Source organism: Phascolarctos cinereus, unplaced genomic scaffold (assembly GCF_003287225.1).
Source record: "Phascolarctos cinereus isolate Bilbo 61053 unplaced genomic scaffold, phaCin_HiC Scaffold_2;HRSCAF=192, whole genome shotgun sequence".
Lineage (NCBI taxonomy): Eukaryota > Metazoa > Chordata > Mammalia > Diprotodontia > Phascolarctidae > Phascolarctos > Phascolarctos cinereus.
Genome location: NW_027555625.1, coordinates 252,464,822 through 252,486,147, shown reverse-complemented (window position 1 = coordinate 252,486,147; position 21,326 = coordinate 252,464,822). Strand labels below are relative to the sequence as shown.

The window sequence follows — 21,326 nt, the reverse complement described above, 5'->3', positions numbered from 1 at the left end:
AGATGTGGAGGAGCATTCAAGCAGAAGTCTAAAGACAACAAATGACTGCCCAGCCATATAGCTGGACAGCCGCAGCTCTGCTGCCTCTGGGCTTAGGGGATGTGAAGGGTCCGAGATCCCTGGGTGACTAAGGCTAAGAATGGAATGAGGGTCTCAAGACTGATTTGGGGCATGTGGGGGGAAGAGCAGCCTCTCCGTGTCCCCACATAGGACAGAGACACTTTGTAGGAATAAAGAAACAGCAAATTACAGCTTCTTCCATCAAAGGCCACTTGCTTCGAGTGAAACCTTGTCTGTCAGACACAGATACGTGTATACACATGCAAACACAGAGACCCACACATCTGGTACTTAACCAAGGATCTAGGTGGCGTTTCCCAAGTAACAGCATTCCCACAGTACCCTCCAATCCAAATTCATTATTTCTGACCCCACTCTTTCTTCCTTTCCTTATTCAGTCATCCATCCACCCTAGAAAGGGACAGCTAGAGCTGAAGGCAGAGAGGAAAGAGTAGGCAGGGAAGGGGCCATAAACCTCGGACCTTATTGTGGTCATTGCCACACCAACAACATCTTTTGGCTAGCGTTGCCTTTATCACACTATCGGAGAAGGTGGCTGTATTCCCAATCCAGCTCCTTACCCCTGAGATAATAACCCAGGCACCTCTCTCTCCAGCTCCAGGATTACTGCACCAGACCCAGCATACACACTGCCCAGCCACCTCCAGAGAGAAGCTCAGGCAAGACAGATATCTATGCTCAGAGTGAGAATTCTGACAGACATTTCAGAGGTGCTCAAAGTAGGGAGCCAAGAGCATGCCCAGCTGGCAGATCTCACCAGTTCCCCAAATCCTTCCTAATTCAGATGTGTGATCTTGGGCAAGTCACAGTTTCTCTGGGACTCAGTTTCCTCATCTATAAAATGAAGGGAATGAACTACATGCCCTCTGAGGTCACTTCTAGCTCTAAGTCACTGATTATGTTGTGTTCCCTTGCCTTGATAAAGGAATCAAGACAATTATAAAGATTTCCTCTCCTTAGGAATTCAGCTCTGCTGCCTCTGAGGTCAGGGGAGGTAAAGGGACCAGGATCACTGGGCATTTCTGAAACCCATCAAATGACCTAAGGGAACTCTTAACAGAGTCCTGTCCCCTAAATGACATGGAAGTGAGGTGGGGGCCATGCTGGCAAAAATTTTGAACCAGGTCAGTCAGAAGGACATCACGGCCTGGATCCTATCTATATTCCATGATCTCTATTACCCCACCCCGAGTCCTGGCATACCACAATCACACAAAACTCTTCCAAGATGTCTTCTTCACCTATCCTCTCCTCCTCCCTTCATCAACTGTTTTCTGACCTGATGTACGCACACCTTGTAAGAGTCTTCTTCCTTTGGCATACACAATTTCTAGGCTTTTCAAAGACAATAAAGCCAAAGTTCTCAACCTGGAGTCAGTGAGGTCCATGAACACGGGGGGGGGGAATTACATCTTTATTTTTAGAAACCTCTAACTGAAATTTAGCATTTCCTTTAATTATTTTTAAACATTCTGAGAAAGGAGCAATAGGCTTCACCAGACTAACAGAGGATCTGTTACAATACACAAAAAAAGGTTAAGAATCCCTGTTATAAAGGGACTTCAATCCAATCTAACCCAATAAACATTTATTAAGTGCCTATTATGTGCCACATTGGGCTAAGTGTTGGGACACAATTAATAAAATTAAAGATAACTTCTGCCCTCAAGGAGCTTACAATCTAATGGAGGGAGACAACTCACAAAAGGAGTCAGGAAAGGAGAGGGGAGACTAGGGGAACTTGACTGGGAGCATCTTGCTCAGTGGAGTTGAAATGGGGGGAGGGTAGGGAAGGAAGCTGAGGGAACTGGTGTCAGTCAGGGTTTGAGTTAGCAGCCCAGTGATGAGATTAAAGGTGATGAGCTTTACCTGGGAGGGGCATCTTGTTTGGTGGAGTTGAAAACAGGCAGGGCACTAGACTAAAGGAAAAAGGAAAAAGGGATAGTGTCATGAAAGCAACAAACTTAAGGACAGACTTTGGAAGATAGTGGAGGAGAGAAGAGCCTGTCATGCTATGGGCCATGAGGTCACGAAGAGTCAGAGCCAACAGAATGATGGAAAAACAACAAGGGCAGTAGTTGTAGAATAGAAACACATTTCCTAATGTGACACGTTGAATATGATGTATATGTAGATAGCATGTTGGGTGGTCTTCTCATTCTCAGCTCATAACCCTTACTCAGAAAACTTGGGAAATATGTAGACAATACCAATCAATATCCTCATTCCAACTTCCATTGAAGTCTATAATATTACACGTAGCACTTGTGGCACCCCATTCTCACACCTGGAGTCTCCAGAATAGTTACCTCAGATTCAAAGTGCATTGTGGGTCCTCACCTACATAAACAATAGAACCCAGCCCTGCCCTCTCAGGGCAGCCATTCCATTTTGCCCCAGGCACTCTCTCCTGATATCCTAATTCCATTGCAGTCTCCTTGCCCCCTCCCAGGCACCCCCTTTCCAGCTATACACTGCTGCCTGATGCCCTGAGCTGACTCCACCCTGATGCTGAACCTATATGACACTGATAACCTTCCCGAAATCATGGTTCAGTGTTTACCATACTCCCACCCCAATATACCCACCCCACCCCAGTGATTCTGAACCCCCAGCTGCCATTCTTCAAATCCCATTCTTGGTCTCCCACTGCCCTCTCCTTTATTCCCATTCCCCACAACTCATCCCCATCATCCCATTCTAAAGCTCCCATTTCTTTCACTGTGCTCTCTAGAATGCTCCTCTAGAATGTTAAATAACAAACTTGCATCTTAAACCTTTTCCTTTCCTACTCCTTCCCTCTTCTTGTGCTCACTGACACCTGCTCCCTCCTGATGACACAGCTTACCTGACTTACCCTTCCCAGAGCTGGTTGTACATTTTCTGCTGCCCTGACTCACAGATAGGTGAGTTGGAATACTTGTTCCCCAGTGCTACTTCCAGGCTTTCCCTGTACCTCATTCAGTAACCTCTCTTCCTTTGAGGTTCATTCAATCTATATCACCCAATCAAGATTCTGGGGCTGCTGTCTACCAACCTCCTGGACACTCTCCTTCCTTTCTCAATGAATTCAGTGTATGGCTCACAGTCTTTCCTCCCAAATCCTGCCTTCATACTAGAGGACTTCAGCATGCACATTGATACTTTTTCAAACACTAACCTTCCAGTTCCTCAACTTATTTATTTCCTATAACCTAATCCTCCACCTCACCACAACTACACACAAGATGGTCATACCCTTGCTCTCACCATCACCCATAGATCTGCTACATCCATGTTCATGAATGCTGAGATTCCTTTATTTAATCACAATCTGTTGTCATTTCACCTCTGCCTCTGCCTTACAACCTCAAACCCTGTTCATCATGCTCACTGTGACCTAAGATCCCTCTACCCCTCAATTCTTTCCAGGACATCAGCCTTCAGTGGCTACACTTGCCCCTTGATCCTTTGGTGAACCAGTTCAACCTATACTGTCTTCTTCTCTCCTTGTCCCCTTATCCTATTGAAGATCTTCAAGCCTCAGCCTTAGATTACTCAGCCAGTCCACTGCCTTCACTATTATTCATATGCTACTAAATGAAGATGGAGAAAATCACAAAACTATGCCGACTTGGTCCTTTATACATTTATGACACATGATCTCAACTGAGCCCTTAACTGCAGCAAGACAATCCTTTTATACCTCGCCAAATGACTCACTATCTCACTCACCACAGCAGTTTCTAAACCTTTCCATATCTCCTCAAACTTCCCATGGTTCTCTTCCCACTCCCCATCCTCTCAGCTGAAAACCTTGCCTCATTTTTCACTGAAAAAATTGAAACCCACATCAAAACAATTCTGAGGTACCACATCATACCTATCAGATTGGCCAAGACAACAAAACAAGAAATGATAAATGTTGGAGAAGATGTGGGAAAATTGGAACACTAATGCACTGTTGGTGGAGTTGTGAACTGATCCAACCATTTTGAAGAGCAATTTGGACCTATGCCCAAAGGGCTATAAAAATGTGCATACCCTTTGACCCAGTAATAGCACTTCTAGGGGTGTATCCCAAAGAGATCATACAAATGGGAAAAGGACCCAAAAGAACAAAAATATTTATAGCAGCTCTTTTTGTGGTGGCAAAGAATTGGAAATTGAGGTGATGCCCATCAATTGGGGAATGGATGAACAAGTTGTGGTATATGAATGTAATGGAATGCTATTGTGCCATAAGAAATGATGAGCAGGTGGACTTCAGAAAAACCTGGAAAGACTTATATGGTCTGATGCTGAATGAAGTGAGCAGAACCAGGAGAGTGTTGTACACAATAACAGCCACATTGTGCAATGACTAATATTGACAAACTTAACCCTTCCCGGCAATATAAGGATCTAAGACATCTCCAAAGGCCTCATGATGGAAAATGCTATCCATATCCAAAGAAAGAACTATAGAGTATGAATACAGATCGAAGCATACTATTTGCTATTTTTTTTCTTCTGTTGAGTTTTGTTTCCTCTTTCTGGTGGTTCCTCCTATTGGTTCTAATTCTTACTTACAACATCACTAATGTGAAAATATGTTTAATAGGAATGTAAATGTATAGCCTATATCAGATTGCACACCGTCTTGGGGAGGGTGGTAGGAAGGAAGGGGGAGAAAAATTTTAAACTCAAAAGCATATGGAAGTGATTGTTGACAAATCAAAATTAATTAATTAAAAAATTGAAACCAATTATCGAGAGCCACCTCTTCTCTCCTCATCTCACTTCATTAAGATGCATCCTGCTGCTTTCTCCTTTTCCACTCCTATCTCTTAAGAAGACATAGTCTTTCTCCTTGCCAAAGTAAGCCCCTCTTCATGCACAAGGGATGTCATTCCATCCCATCTTCCTCAGCAGATTGCCTCCTGTAGCAACACTACACTCTCTTTTATCTTCAATCTCTCCTGTTTACTGGCTGCTTCCCTACTTTTCCCTTCTTCTTCTCAATTCCTCAGAACCCCTCACTTGATCCATCTATCCCCACTATCTATTATACTATATCTGTTTTCCCTTTTGTGGCTAAATTCCTTGAGAGGCTTGTCAACGCTTATCACCTCTACTTTCCTTCCTTCTTTACTTTCCGAGGTCTAACTTCTAACCTTTTCATTCAACTGAAACGGTTCACTCCAAAGTTACCAATAATGTCTCAACAGCAAATCTAATGGTCTTTTCTAAGGCCTCATCTTTCTTTACCTCTCTGCAGCCTTTGGAACTATCAATCACCCTCTTCTCTTCGATATTCTCTAGATTTTCATGACACTGCTCTCTCCTGGTTTTCCTTCTCAAAAGCTTCTGTCCTGGGCCCTCTTTTCTTCTCCCTCTATTCTATTTCATTTGCTGATCTCATCAGCTCCTATGAATTCAATTAGCATCTCTCTGGTGATACTGATGCTGATGCTCTCAGATTAATTTGTCCAGTCCTTTACCCCCCTTTAGGCCCTCTGGCCCTAAGAAATGGACCTTCAGCTCTAGATGCAGGGAGCAGAGCCTTAGATTTAAGGGGTTCTATTCATGGCGGCTTTGGAACCAGGATTCCATGTCAGAATTGCAAACCTACCCAAAATGACAAGAACATAAGTAAGGCTCAATGAAGATAAGTAGCAAAGAAAATTTTGGATTTTAGCACATGCTTCCTTACCCTAATAAATTGTAGGGCACAATAAGGCAAGCAATCTAGATCTGTTTAAATGCAAAAACAACAAATAGGCAGCATTCTAGTGATGTAAACACTGTATCTATCACATTAAACTTAATATAAATTATTATTTTTCATGTTTGTATAATTATATATAATGTATTTATACAATTATATAATATAAAACAAATGAATAATTTATTATATAAATTATAAACATAGGATTCAGTAATACAGAAGTATCCATTTTTTAAAACTTGATAAATCAACAGATGCAAAATTTGAAAAATCCTATTAATGAAACTGACTCCCTATACCTAGAACTGAAGAGTATAAACCAAACATATGGAAACCCCAGCTTGTTTCTCGGGGCCATGGGGCCTAAGGAGAAAGCAAAGGTGGCCCTTCTCCCTTCCAGTTTAGCATATGGTGGCCACAATGTGGATGAATGAGACATTTACCCCTGGATACCATTGGAAAGAGGGAGATATTGTGCCACTATGGGGTGGACTTAAAGACAAGGGCAATTCCAGCTACCCAGCCAATGCCAAGAGGCTACTCTCACCCATGGGGTAGGCTGCCACACAATGTCTTCTCTCAGAAGTAGATCCCTGGCATCACTCATGAGGGTACCTCCCTCTTAGAGAGTCTGGGCATGTGCCAAAGCCCCATTACATAATATTATTGCACTGTAAGAAATGACAAAAGAGGTGGATTCAAAAAAACCTAGAAAGATGTATCAATTCAGACAGAATGACATAAGTAGCACAACAAGTTATACAATTACTACAGCAAAGTAAAGAAAACTAACTGGGAAAGACTTAAGAACTCCAATCAATGCCATAACCAACCATGACATCAGAGCATCAATACTAAAGCATGCTTCCCACCTCTTGTTAGAAAGGTGAGAGACTAGAGGCACAGGATAAGAAAGATATTTTGGTCATGGCCCATGTGTAGATTTTTGCTTAATTATGCTTATCTGTCATGAGAATTTGTTTTTATTCGGAAAAGAAAGCATAGCTGGTGATAGTGATGTCCCAAAAAATGAGAAAAGAAAAACAGTACAGAAGTGAACAGAAGGAAGTTCAGAGGGAGACACAGACAAGAAAGATGGCTTTGAAATTAATATACTGAGTTATTATACACAATTTTAAAAATAAGAGATATATAATAGACATTTGCAATTTCACACGCAATTTTCTTCTACCTTTTCTGTAACTGTTCATGTTTATTGGTTCGGAATAATAAAAAATAGACATTGCTAAAGGATTTTTTTAAAAAGAAAGACTTAGAGAAATGTGCCTTTACTCTCTAGAAAATCAAGAAGAATAAAATGTTCCATGAAAGAATGTAATAAACACTTCAAGGAGGAAACAACAAAGAGAAAGGATGTGAAGAAGCAGAGAGAAAATCTTACCCTGTTTCAGGAGACTGGGGGTGTGGGAGAGGTGGAAGAATATAAAACAAAGGAAGCAGAGAAAAAGGATCATTGAACTTTTGGAGTTAAATAATAGGTTTGGTTCTCTTTCTATAGAAAGGAAGCTGCTCCCTTTCAGGAAGAAGAAGCTTTATATGTTCTGAGAAATGATGATATGCACCTACAAGTTACAGAATCCTATAATTCAAGAGTTGGAAGAGACCTCAGTGGCCATTTAATATAACCTATAAACAAAAAGGATTTCCTACTTTCCCATACTCAAGTAGCTGTCAAGCATCTGCTTAGAAAGACCTCCAGTGCAGAGGAACCACCACTCAAAAGAGACCATTCCACTTTCAGAGTGCTCTTTTTGTAAGGAAGCACTTCCTGACATCACACCCTAAAGCAGCCTCTTTGCAAATTCCACCTCCAGCTCCTAGTTGTGGCCTCTAGGACCCAACAGAACAACTCTATTCCTTCCTCCACATGACAGCCCTTCAAACACTTGAACACAGCTATCATGACTCCCCCCCCCTCCCCAACCAAAGTCTTCACTTCTTCTGGCTAAGGATTCTAATTCCCCAATCTTTACGTGACAAAAGGCCCTTTGCTATCCTGGTTGCTTTCTTCAGGACACTCCAGTTTAGCAATGTCCTCCTTAAACTGCGGCACCCAGAATTGGACCCAGCATCTTCTGGACTTTGGTTTAATTTATAGAAATGATGGACATTTGGCCAAGCATGGAGTACACCTTACAAGGGCTCATGGAAACATGTTTGCTAGAGTTTGGGAAATTTGAATTAAGAAATCTTGAAACTAAAAAGCAAGAGGAAGAAAACTTCAAATGAGGATGTCAAGCTGTTACAATAGAAAGTCAAAGGCACAACACAAGAGGAATAGCAGAAGGCTAGTAACTCATGAGAGACAATACCCAAGAAGAAAGACAACAATTATGCCTACAACTTCAGATAGCTAAGCACATATGCTTAATCTGGGTGATAGATAAATCAGGTGAATTTGAGATCCTAATGCAAGAAGGAAAATTTAACATCATAGGTAATGCTGGTGACATGGAACTCACAACTGGAATATGATTATGAAGAGGCATTTCTTATTCAAAAGGAGCAGAATAAGTAAAAGAGGTGGTTGGGTTGCACTCATCTTAAGATATACTTACTGGAAAAAATTCTGCAACTAGAGAAGAGATACATGACAGCATTCAAATAAGGAACGATGAAAGGAAATAGAAATTATATGTTTGTGTAACACTGACTACCCCAACCAAGTATATTACATTCCACCTCTCCCCATGGTTCTCCAGTACCCTTAGAGGATTTGGGGTGTCTAGGCTCTGCCATTAACTTTAGCCCCCCATTGAAAGTGTTTCCCCAATTTTAGGGGTGGATTCCCTGAACCCCAGTTCCATTTAACCACTAAAAGTTGAATTAGATTTTGTTATTTGTTCAGTCGTTCCAGTCATTTCAGTCATGTCTGACTCTTTGTGACCCTTTTGGGGTTTTCTTGGCAAAGATTTCCTTCTCCAGCTCATTTTACAGGTGAGGAAACTGAGGCAAACAAGGTAAAGTGACTTGCCCAGGGTTGCCCAGCTGGTAAGAGTCTGAAGCTGGATTTGAACTCAGGTCTTCCTGACTTCAGGCCTGGCACTCTATCCACTGTGCCACCTAGCTGCCCCCATTGCTTTTGCAAATGAATATTTACTTCCAAGGTATAATAACAAATACATAAACATACTTTCTGACATGCTGAACATAATCCCACTACTCCTCATCCCTCAGCTACCTCAATACTCTGGGGAGGAGAAAGGAATTCTGTTCACAGCTTAGCTCAGTTCCTATATAGGATAGTCCCTAGCTCTAATTCCAAAGCTTCCCTTAGGTTTGAATCCCAGGCACCCTAGCTTTTCTGAGTTTCCCTGAAGGACTGGCAAATTATAACATCTCACCTGGAATCTTGGCTCCAAGGTCACCATGGCTCAATCCTGGGTCCAATGGGGATTCTATCTCCTGCACCTGAAACTAAGAAGGACAAAAGAAATGGAAAAAGATGAATATTCCAGGTATGTTTCTTGGGGCCATGGAGCCTAAAAGGAGAGTAGGGGAAGTAGGAAGGCCTTCCCCTTCACCAGTTCAGTTCATGGCCATGTAAGGGTTAAGCTTCATGCTCTCTGGACACCAAACTAAAAATAAAGTGAGGATCCCAGTCTCAAAGCTTTTAAAGACATGACTTGTTCCAGTGACATAGCCCATGGTAGAGGCCATTACCATTTACATGATAGGAGAACACAGGATGTCTTCTCCCAGAAGTAGGATATCTCCATATTAGATAATCTGGACATATATGGCAAAGTCCTCATTACAGTTGTAAGACTGTATTAAAGATGGCACAGCTGGGTGGCGCAGTAGATAGAGCTCCAACCTTGGAGTCAAGAGGACCTGAGTTCAAATCCGGTCTCAGACATTTGATACTTACTAGCTGTGTGACCCTGGGCAAGTCACTTAATCCCGATTGCCTCACTCCCCCCAAAAAAAGAATATATTAGAGATAATCAGGAGAGAATAAGAATGAGGAAATAGACCAAAACTTAGCAAAACAAAACACAAACCTACAATGTAGTGATGGTAGACTTCAATTATCAGTACATTTGCTGCCAAAAGCAGACAAATTATGGATTTGCCTTAATGATAATTTCATTCTTTAAAAGGTGTTACGGAGCCTATTGCACTGTGACTGTGACGATTCAATTCATGACCTAAGTGTTTGAAAATCATCCACCATCATTTAAAAGCTAAGACTTTCTCAAAGGATTCCAAAGTTTATTTCAGTCATTATTTAAACTACATGTAATACCGTATTTCTGAGCTGTCATGGACAAGTGGATTATTCACACATAATGATTTCTTTACATACTGCAATGGATTAAGTTCACTATTCATGTCTACTTTTAATGATTTTTTTGCCTTTTTAGAAAATTGGCTGCAGTCAATATATTTTTTAAAGTAAGTCTGAACTTGAGGTCTCTATAACCCTTTCTTATGTCTATACAGGTAGAGTTTTGCTTTTTGGAATTTTGTAACTACAAGTGCTAGCCTATATCTCTGAGAGATATAAATGAATATTGCTTGCTACAGAATATATATTTACATATATACATTTATACATAGCTATATTAATAAGCAAGGACTTTGTTACCCTGTTATGATCTTTCTATGATGAAAGTTTATTGCCCTCCCCTGTGGAATTTGAGTTAGTATTTCACATATAGAATCCCAAGACAAAAAACCATGAGCGCCACCATAGGGCCTTTGATCACTCACTTGACCGAGGAGGGCAAGGGTATCCTTCTGGAATTTTCCAGACAATTTTGGAGAGAGAACTCCCTCAACAGTTTTATTCCATGTCTTAAAAGTATCAATTGTGGTTACTTTTTTTTAGCTTTCATCTCTAAGACCTCTTTTCCCCAATAATAACTCCATGAAGTGTCCATCTGAACCCAGACAGCCCCACCACACCCAGAGCATCATTGGTAAGGTTTTGCATACCTTCCTCATAGCCAACCTTGAGTAAATCAGGGAACATTCCATTTTCATCATCCTTCAGATAATTACTGTACTCAAAGATCCCAAAGCTCAAATCTCACTGCCTCTCAAAGGAGTCTATTTGACAGCTCTAATTATGAGGAAATGTCTCCTGATATCAAGCCTGAATTTGCTTCTTTGCAATGTTTGTTCCTTGTTCCTGGTTCTGCCTTCTGGGATCAAACAGAACAAGTCCAATCCCCCTGCCATAGGAGGGCTCTTCAGATACTGTAACATAGCTATAAGGCCACCCTCCTCCCACTCCCGCCTCATCCTCAATATTCTCTTCTCCAGATTAAATATTCCCAGTTCCTACAACCAATAATTATATGAAATGAATTCAAGCTCGCTAGGACTCAGTTTTCTCATCTGTAAAATGAGGGGATTGAACCTTATGGATCTTAGGGGCCAACTCTAAATCTATGATTTTGTGATGCTAAGTCCCCAAGATGCTTTCACTGTCCTGGTTGCTCTTCTCTGTCTGCTCTCTAGTTTTGCATGCAGGCCCAAACCTAACCCTCCAGAAGAGTTCTGCCCAGGGCAGAATACAGTGGAAACTACCAACTCCCTGGGGAATTCTGGGAGCCAGATTCTCTTAATATAGCCCCAAAATCCCATTAGCTTTTTTTTTTTTGGCAACTGCTTCACATCACTAACTCTTACTGAGCTTCCAGGCCACAAAACTCCAAAATCTTTTTCAGACAGACTGCTGACTAACCATGCTTCCCCTAACCTATGCTTGTGAGGTTGACTTTTTAATTCAAGTATAAGATTTAAAATTTATCTTTATTGAATTCTCACTTATTTGATTCAACCCAATGCTCTAGAGTATCAATATCTTTTTTGGATTCTGACTGTGTCACTTAATACAGTTAATGCAGTTAGCTCTCCCAGCTTTGTGTCATCTAAAAATTTCATGAGCTTAATACCATCTATGCTTTTACTTAAATTATTGATAAAAAAAAATGTTTTACAGCACAGACACCTGAGGAACTCTACCAGAGACCTCCTGCCATATTGGCATTGAACTACTAAAATACAACCATTCTTTGAAGCTGACCATCCAACCAATTCTGAATTCATCTAATTATATCATCATCTAGTCTCTGTCTCTCCACCTTCTCCACAAATATAGCATGAGATGCTTTTTCAAAAAGATGAGGACTGGCCTGTGATTTCCAGTACCAATATCCATGTAGGTCAGCACAAATTTCTTCAATTTAGAGTCTTAAAGAGTTATCTAGAACAGTGGTACCAAATTTAAATAGAATTCACTAAACCACACACGAGGATTCCTGCAAGAAGCATATTGACTTAGAAAACCACAAATTAACATTATTGATGTTTTATTGTATTTTTATTTACTTTGTTAGATATTCCTCAATTACATTTTTATCAAGTTCCTGCTGGCATGGTCAGTATGTTTGACACCTCTGGTCTAGAACATGGCGAAGTTAAATGACTTATCCAGGGTTACACAGTAAACAAGTGTCAGACATCAGTCTTGAACTAAGGTCTTCTTGGCTCCCAGGCCAGGCCTCTATCCATCATACCATGTTGCCTCTCTTTTGATTTACTAAAATCTAAATAAATTATATCCACAGTTTCCCTCTCATCTATTGGTTTGATAATTTTGTCAAAGAAAATAAATTATGTCATTCTGGCATGACCTGTTCCTAAGGAGGGCAGCTAGGTTGCACTGGGATAGAGCACCAGGCCTGGAGTCAAAAAGACCTGAATTCAAATCTGGCCTCAGACACTTACTCGCTGTGTGACCCTGGACAAGTCACTTAACCCTCTTTGCCTCAGTAAAATGAGCTGGAGAAGGAAATGACAAACCACTTCAGTATCTTTGCCAAGAAAACCCCAAACGAGGTCACAGAGACTCAGGCATGACTGAAACAACTGAACAACAACATTATTCCTAAGGAAGCCAGACTGGGTCCTTATAATCACTGCGTCCATTTCTAGATGTTTACCAGTTACCTCTTTAATGATTCCTTTTAGTATTTTCCCAGGAATTAACATCAAGTTCACTGGCCTGTGGTTTATGGCTTCTATTGTCTTCCCTTTGTTGAAAATTAATGTAATATTTGCTGTTCTCCAATCTTTTCATACCTCTCTTATTTTCCATGATCTTCAAATCATTTTCAGGGCTCATCAGTCACATCTGTCAATTCTTTCAGTATAGAAGATGAAGGTCACCTGGGCCAACAGACCTGTGTTCATCAAGGGCAACTAGGTACTCTCTTGTTATCTCATTATTTATCTTGGGTTTCAACTCCCCACTAGTCATTTTTGCACCATTATTTTCAGGGCAAAAGTCATTGACCTGAAGTGATCTTTACCCTGGAATTATTCTTCTTAACAGAAAAAAAAAGAGAAAAATTGTGCAGTTCTGCTTTATCTCTATTCTCATTTGTCACCATCCTTTCTATCTCCAGCAAGTATTCTATTCCTTCTCTTATCTCCTTTATCTCTTAATACAGCTTTAAAAAAAAAAAAACAACCTTTTTTGCTGTCCCCTCCCCAGCCCCAGCTCATTCTATGATTTAGCACTCCTGACTTTATTTTTATAGGACCATATCATGTTCTGGCCTTGACCCCGTCTTCTTTACATTTTCTTCTAGAATCTAAGATAGTTTGTTGAGTTCCCTTTCCTTCCACATAGATCTCTCCAGTCAAATCCCATTTTTCCTCCTCATTGGAATTGTTTCCCTTTGTGTCTTTCAAATTTCATTCTTCAGCATTTCCTTCATCTGCTGGGATGGCATCCCCTGTAGAATTGTACAAATGTAGTTCATTCTTTTCTCTGAATACTTTGAAATCTGCTTTCCCAAAGTCTAGTGTACGTCTCAGACTAGGCCTAGATATCCTCTCTTCTTCTATCACAACCTCTAAGAAGGAGTAGTCACTTACCCTTAGGGTTTCCTACATTTCCACCCCAGCAACAAGCTCCTCCCTGTTAGTGAGAATAAGATCCAGAATTGAATTTCCCTTTGTTGGTTCCTCTACTCTTTGGAGTATGAAATTAGCATTAAAGCAAGTCAAGAAGTTATTACCTGCTCTGTTTTTGGCAGAGAGAGCACCAACAGATGTCTGGATAATTGAAAACTCCTGTTAACTAGTACAAATATCATGTCTCCATGCCAGGTCTGTGATCTGTTTCCCAAATTCCTCATCTATTTCCTCTTACTGACCAGAATTGACTTTAAAACTCAGATTTTTAAAAGACATATTTGAAAATGAATGTAAGAACAGGAAACTAAGGACATGTACAGAACAGTAGCATGATTCTGTGAAAAATATGAAGTGCGCTAAGACCCAAGATGAACCAAGATTGGTAATGAATGCTAAGAACAATGAAAATGGGTTCTTTAGTCATTTGGGGGAACAAGATGAAAGCTCAAAGAATAGGACCTTGGCTTGGGGTGGATGAACCAATAATAGGGGTCAACAATGAGAAAGTTGAAGTACTGAATCATTATTTCACTTCCGTTCTCTTTTTTTCTGTCAGGAAGAATTATCTTTGGATTAAGAAGAGAATAATGATTACCTGAGAATGACAACTAAAGGTAAGTCAAGATAGCAGTGAAAAAGCCACTAAATGTCATCAATGAGTTCAAGCCACTGGACTCTTAAAAACCCTAGACTAGGGTGCTAAAAGAACTGGAAGCTGTGATTGGTCAGTCTCTGTCTATGATCTTTGAAAGACTTAGGAGAACATGAGAGACGATGTTAGACTGCTGGGGGATAGAAGTTCCAATTTCCAAAAAAGAGCAAAGAATGGTGACTTCTTCTATGCCTGACAAAACCTAGAACACGTGGTTTTTGAGCATTTAAAAAGGGAATTGGTAATCACTAAAAGCCAACATGGCTTCATCAAGAACAGGTCAAGTCAGATTATTTACTTTTTTTGATAGGGTTACAAGATGGTAGGTCAGCAAATTGCTATAGCCATGATATAGTTAGCAAAGTTTCTCAGGGTCTCCCATGCTACCATCACATACAAAGGGGAAGGGCATGCTAGACAATATTAGAGTTGGAGAGATTTAGAACTGATTGCACAACTGAATCCAAAGGGTAGTGCATAATAAGTGCCAAATAAATATTTATTGAATTGAATAAGTGGGTCAATAACTTGGAGAAGTCTCCAGTGGATTGTACAAGGATCTGTCTTTCTCTCTGTGGGGTCTTACACTTTTATCAGCTGGAGGCAGCTGGTGGTTCAGTGGATAGAACTCTGGACCTGGAGTTAAGAAAACCTGAGTTCAAATCTGGCATCAAATACTTACTAGCTGTGAGACCCTGAGCAAGTTACTTAACTTATGTTTGCCTCAGTGCCCCCAAATGTAAAATGGGGGTTATAATAGCATCTACTTCACAGAGTTGTGAGGATTAAATGAAATAATATTTCTAAAAACACTAAGCACAGTGTCTGGTACGTAGGAGGCATAATATAAATGCTTATTCCTTTTCCTTTATCAAAATTTTATATAGAATCATAGAAACTATGCTTGTCAAATTTGCAGATTATAAGAAGTTAGGAGGAATAGGCAGCAGATTTAATGACAAAGACTCCAAAAGGATTTCACCAGGCTAGAATGATGAGCTAAATCAAAGAAAACTGAATTTAATGAGGGATAAATGTGAAGTTTTATATTTGTGATCAAATACTCAAGGATAGTAGGTGTGGCTAGACAACAGTTTGTGTGAAAAGAAAAAGTCTGGGAATTTTACAAGATTAATGAATGTCAATGTGATATGCTAGCCTAAACTCCATTAAAAGGAATAGTATCCATCGCAAGGGAGCTAATGGTTCTACCATCATCTGCATTGGTCAGACCATGGCTAGAGTCCTGTGTTCAAGTCTTGGGAACCACATTTTAGGAAGGACATAGACAAGCTTGATGTTATCTGGAAGAAGGCAGCCACAACAGTAAAGGAACTAGAGATCATATCATATGAAGGTCATATTGACGAAAGTGGGCATGTTTAACCTGGAAAAAAGAAGGCAAATCAGAGGAATATGATAGCAATATTGTAGTACTTGAAGCACTGCTGTAATGTGGAAGAGGTATAAAAAAAATTCTGCTTAGTCCCAGGGGTAAAACCAAGAAGGCAAAAGTTTCATAAAGGCATATTTAAAATTGATGTAAATGTAGAAAGTTGATCAAGGGAGTTTCCAAACAACTTGGCGAGCTTACAGAATGATGAGCTTCTGTTGGGTTTTTTTTTTGATTCCCTGGAAACTATACTCCTAATGCCAGCCCTACAGTTCCTCAGCCTTCTCAGCTCTTGTGAATGCCATCTCCAAATGGACATACCATCTGGACTTTACCATCACTCTCGACTATGCAACCTGCTGGACTCTGGGATTCCCCTCTCTGATAACACTCTCCTTTCCTTTCATGTTTCTCACATGCTTGTTTTTCTTGTTCCATTCTGGCTCCACCATCATTGAGAGCCTCGAGTTTCCAATCCCTCCCTATGCTCCATTTCATCACCCTACCTCTAGCTCCATTTTCTTTTCTTCACAGTCTTGCCTCTATGGTCAACCTTTTCAAAAATGTACTGTATCTCATCCTCAAATCTTTCATCTCCTAGTGTTTCCACTATTCCCCTGATAATCTCCAATCTTGACCAAACCCTGCCTTTTTGCCTTCTCTATGCCTATTCTCAAATAGTATGAGATTGCCTGGAAAGGTTAGGTGGATACCTAACATGGAGGGCTTTAAGGTCAGATTAATGTGTTCAAATATTTAGTGAGAAATAGTGAAAAGCTGGGGGCAGCTAAGTGGCATAGTGGATAGAGCACTGGCTCGGGATTCAGGAGAACCTGAGTTCAAATCCAGCCTCAGACACATAACACTTACTAGCTGTGTGACCCTGGGCAAGTCACTTAACCCCATTGCCTAGCAAAAAAACAAAAAACAAACAAAAAAACAAAGAAATAGTGAAAAGCTGAAGCTAAGTGGAACAGTGGATAGAGCACCAGACCTGAGTCAGGAAGATTCCTCTTCCTGAGTTCAAATCTGGCCTCAGACACTTACTAGCTGTATGAAACTGGGCAAGTCACTTAACCCTGTTTGCCTCAGTCTCCTCATCTGTAAAATGAGCTAGAGAAGGATATAGAAAACCAATCCGGTATTTTTGCCAAGAAAACCCCAAATGGAGTCACAAAGAGTTGGACATGACTGATAAATGATTGAACAACAAGGGAAACATTGAAGGATTTTCAGCAGGAGAATTACATAACCAAATCTATGCCAAAGGAAGATTGGCCTGTACCAATATGAAAAATGGATTGTAGCAGTGAGAATAGAGGCTAGAAGAATGATTAGGACATTATTAAATATTCTTGGTAATGAAGATGGTAGCACTGGAAAGATAAAAGAGAGAAATGTTACAACAACAGAGAGGGAGAAAAATAAAAAATAAAACCAAGATTTTAAACATGAAGAACTAGGTAAATGATGGTGCCTCTGAGAGGAATAGGGATATCAAAAGGAAGAACAGGTTGAAGAGATAAATCGTAAATGTGGTATTACTTTTTTACCTATGGAGTATGAGGTACCAGCAAAATATACCAATGAAGCTGTGCCATAGGCAGTTAGAAATGAAAGTCTGGTGCTTCAGAAGAGAGGTCAGATAATAGATTTGAGAGTTATGCCCATAAAGGTGATAGTTTAAGCTATGGGAATGAATGGCATTGCCAGGGAGGAAAACATAGAAAGGAAAGTGATTAGAGAAACAGAAGAGAATAAGAAGAGCATAGTGCCTTGGAAGCCAACAAACGATGGAGTATTTTGGGGGTACTAGTCAATAACATCAGACACTACAGAAAGGCCAAGAAGTACAAATTTGAGAGTCAAAATCGAGATATTAAAATTTGGGAGTCAAAATCTGGGAGTCAAAATTCGTGACTCAAAGAGTCAAAATCTGGGAGTCACATTTCAGGAAGTCAAAATTCAGGAATCAAAATGTCAGAATCAGGGGCAGCTAGGTGGCACAGTGGATAGAGCACCAGCCTTGGATTCAGGAGGACCTGAGTTCAAATCCAGCCTCAGACACATAACATTTACTAACTGTGTGACCCTGGGCAAGTCACTTAACCCCCATTGCCTGGACAAAAAAAAAATGTCAGAATCAAGGAGCCAGAATTAAGGAGTCAAAAAGTCTTAATTTGAGAATCAAAATTAAGGGAGTAAAAAGTCCGCAAGTCAAAAAGTTTAAATTTGAATCAACATCAAGGAGTCAAAATTTGGGGATCAAAATCTGCGAGTCAAAATTCATGAGTCAAAACATCGAAATGTGGAAGTCGCAATCCAGGGAGTCAAAATTTGTGAGTCACAATGTCAGAATCAGAGAGTCAAAATGGGGAAGTCAAGGTATAAAACTCGGGAGTCAAAATCCTGTAGTCAAATTTGGGAGTCAAAATCTAAGAATCAAGAAGTCTAAATTTGGGAGTCAAAATCAAGGAGTTGAAATTTGGAATCAAAATCTGGGAGTCAAAATTCATGAGTGAGGGGCAACTAGGTGGCACAATGGATAGATCACCGACCCTGAAGTCAGGAGTACCTGAGTTCAAATCCGGCCTCTTGACACCTACTAACTGTGTGTCCCCTGGGCAAGTCACTTAACCCCAATTGCCTTTAAAAAAAATTATTCATGAGTAAAAAAGTCAGAATTTGAGAAGTCAAAATCCAATGAGTTACCATGTCAAAATTTGGGAGTCAAAATATTAAAATCAAATCTAATACCTGTAAGGAAAAACCGTGCACAGTGACATGCTTTGCTTTTCTGTGTGGCTGAAGCAGACATTATGTCCTGATTCTATGATCAGGGCTCAGGTAAATACAATAGGACATATGGAAGAATCAAGGTTTTTCCACCGGTACGAGCTTAAAAGTTATTTTTGCCTGGATATATCCACACTGACCAAACTTCTTATACTAATGAGGTGGATACAGCCACCCTGTTGTAGAAACGATGAGGGAGGAGAGGGGATCAGGGAGAAAAGTGGTTAGTTCTCTGAGAACCACAGAGAAATTGGCACTTCCCCAGAACTTTCTCAAGTACATAAGGCGAGTATAGAACCTCCTAGTGCATGGCACAAGATTGGATTAGGAGCAGCAATACCACCTAGTGGTTAATAAGGAAAAATAATTACGCAGTATAGACTATGAAAACTAATAGCAATAGCAATTTATTTGTGTCCCATTCCAATATCTTTTCCATATGTATATTTATAAAGTTTTGGAATAGTTGCCATTTTTTCTAATATACTCTTCTTATTTCTCACTTTGCATCACCTCATGTCTTTCCATATTCTTTGTCTCTTTCATGCATCAAATGAACACTTTAAGAACCAGTGATTCTTTGTGTACGGGAACTCTCTCCATCAAAGAAGAAAAGCCTTAGTGAAATTTTTTAAGTAACTAACTAGCCCCTACCCCATGATCACACAGGTAGTAAGCACAGAAGCAAGATTAGAACCCAGGTCTACCTGACTGCAAGTTTAGCATCCTGCTACATCATTGCCACCTGCCATTTTTATAGTTGTCATTTTTACAGTATTATAGCATTCCACTGCATTAATATATGCCAATTAATTCAGCCATTCCACAACTGTTGAAAATGCTGATTGTATCCAGATTTTATTTTATTTCATTATTTGCCATTACCAAGAAAGCAGCCATGGATATTTTTGGTACAAATAGAACCTTCCTGTAGTACCAAGGTACATGTCCCCAAGAAAAACTACCTTAGGTTTGAGACACTCCATGGGGTCAGCACCCACTCAAAACATAACTCATGAGTTCCCACCAATTTGTTTGTTCTTACCAACCAGCCAGGGGACACACCAATTCAAAGCAAGAGATATTCAATCAAACTGCATAGCAAATAAAGTGTTGAAAAAAGAACATTCCATACACATAAGGAGTTCATTTTCCAACAGGTTACAATGCCAACAATAGAGAAGGATATATAGAGAAAGAATTCACCCAACCAGAGAGTAATTATATATAGAAGACAAACTTCTAGGAAACACATGTCACCAAGGCTTACATGAAGGAGTATACAAAAGAAATGTATGTGGCCAGGGCACAAACATGTAGGTTACATACAAAGAGAACAAATACGGCCTGGGCAGGCACATGTCTAGGGCAACTCACACATCCTAAAGTACAGAGCTGCTAATGGTGCTTCTGGTGATGACATTGCGCTGCTCTCTGCTGAGCATTTCAGTTGCATGTCACATTTCACTCTCTTCTGGGTATCATATCGCCTCTTCTAGATGTTTCTCCTCATTCTCATAGCTGACAGATTGTTCTCTGATACCATCCACTGAGAAGTAAGTAGGAATCTTCTCCTTGATGTGGGCAGGCTGACTGCTCTTTTTAGTGTGTGAACAAAGTTTTGAGTCACTGAACCCAACTACAGATGCTAGCAAAGCACTAGCAGATTTGTCTGGTGCTAATTTGAAATCCACAGCCCCAGTGCATAATAGACAATTAGAATTTCCCTAATTTTAGTCGTATTGTTGAGTAGATTCAGATCAGGCTGAAAAATTGGTCTCAAAGAGTATGATTAATAGTTCAACGTCAACCTATATGGTAGAGTTCATAAGGGATTTGTCTAGTCTATTAAACATCATCATCAGTAACTTAGATGATAGAAGAGATGGCATGCTTTTCAAATTAGCAGATTACAGAAAGCTGAGCACTACAGATGGCATATGGGATGACAGAATACAAAAATACCTTGACTGTCTAGAACAATAGACTGAAATTGATTAGTAATAAATATAAAGTCTTCACAGCAATTAAAAAAACTGCACAAATATGAGATGGGAAGTTGTGGTTTGCTAGTAGTTCTTATGAAAGAAACTTGAGGGGTTTATTGAATTAACTTATGAAATGGCAATCAAATAATAATAATTAATAATATACTCTTCAGTTGCACTAATGACTGTATCATAGGTGTAACAGAATGCTTTGGGCTGCAGAGGTAGAAAAGACCATAATTAGCACTTCATGCTATGCCAGCCTGGAGAAAGATACATTGTGGCTGATCCTACTGGCATTTCATCAGGTATTGAAGAGACTCCCCTTTGTCAGTGACTGGGATGGAGCCGTCTGAGCGCCCCAGTGAGTAAATTGGCAACAAGGTGGAAGACTTGCCAAGGTCAGAAGAAGAGCAGGAGGACTGCAGGTGCAAAACGAAAGGACAGTCCTAGAAGAAACTTCTCAAAACACAGTAACAGCTAATATTTATATAGTACTATAAGTTCTATAAAATGTTTAACAAACATTACCTCACTTGATCCTCCCAATAACATTGTGAGGTAAGTGCTATAGATACAATTTTCCCCATTCTACAAATAATACAACTGAAGTCCTAAAAGGGCTTGTCATTGGTCACACAGCTAGTAAGCGTCAGAAGCAAGATTTGAACCACAGCCTATCCTAACCCCATGAGGGCATCTAGGTGGCACTAGGTTGGAACCAGGAAGAGTCATCTTCATGAATTTAAATCCAGCCTCAGATACTTA

The 21,326-nt window shown here is 40.1% G+C and overlaps 1 protein-coding gene across 1 annotated transcript in view; it reads left to right on the top strand.

Moving 5' to 3' along the window:
• The first annotated feature begins 14,300 nt into the window (after nucleotides 1-14,300).
• The window catches only part of LKAAEAR1 (LKAAEAR motif containing 1), a 37,264-nt gene continuing 30,238 nt past the window's right edge, over nucleotides 14,301-21,326 (top strand). Inside the window, exon 1 of the mRNA XM_020981674.2 lies at nucleotides 14,301-14,343. Coding sequence (XP_020837333.1) covers nucleotides 14,331-14,343 — 13 coding nt within the window. The 5' untranslated portion in view covers nucleotides 14,301-14,330. The remainder of the gene's footprint in view (nucleotides 14,344-21,326) is intronic.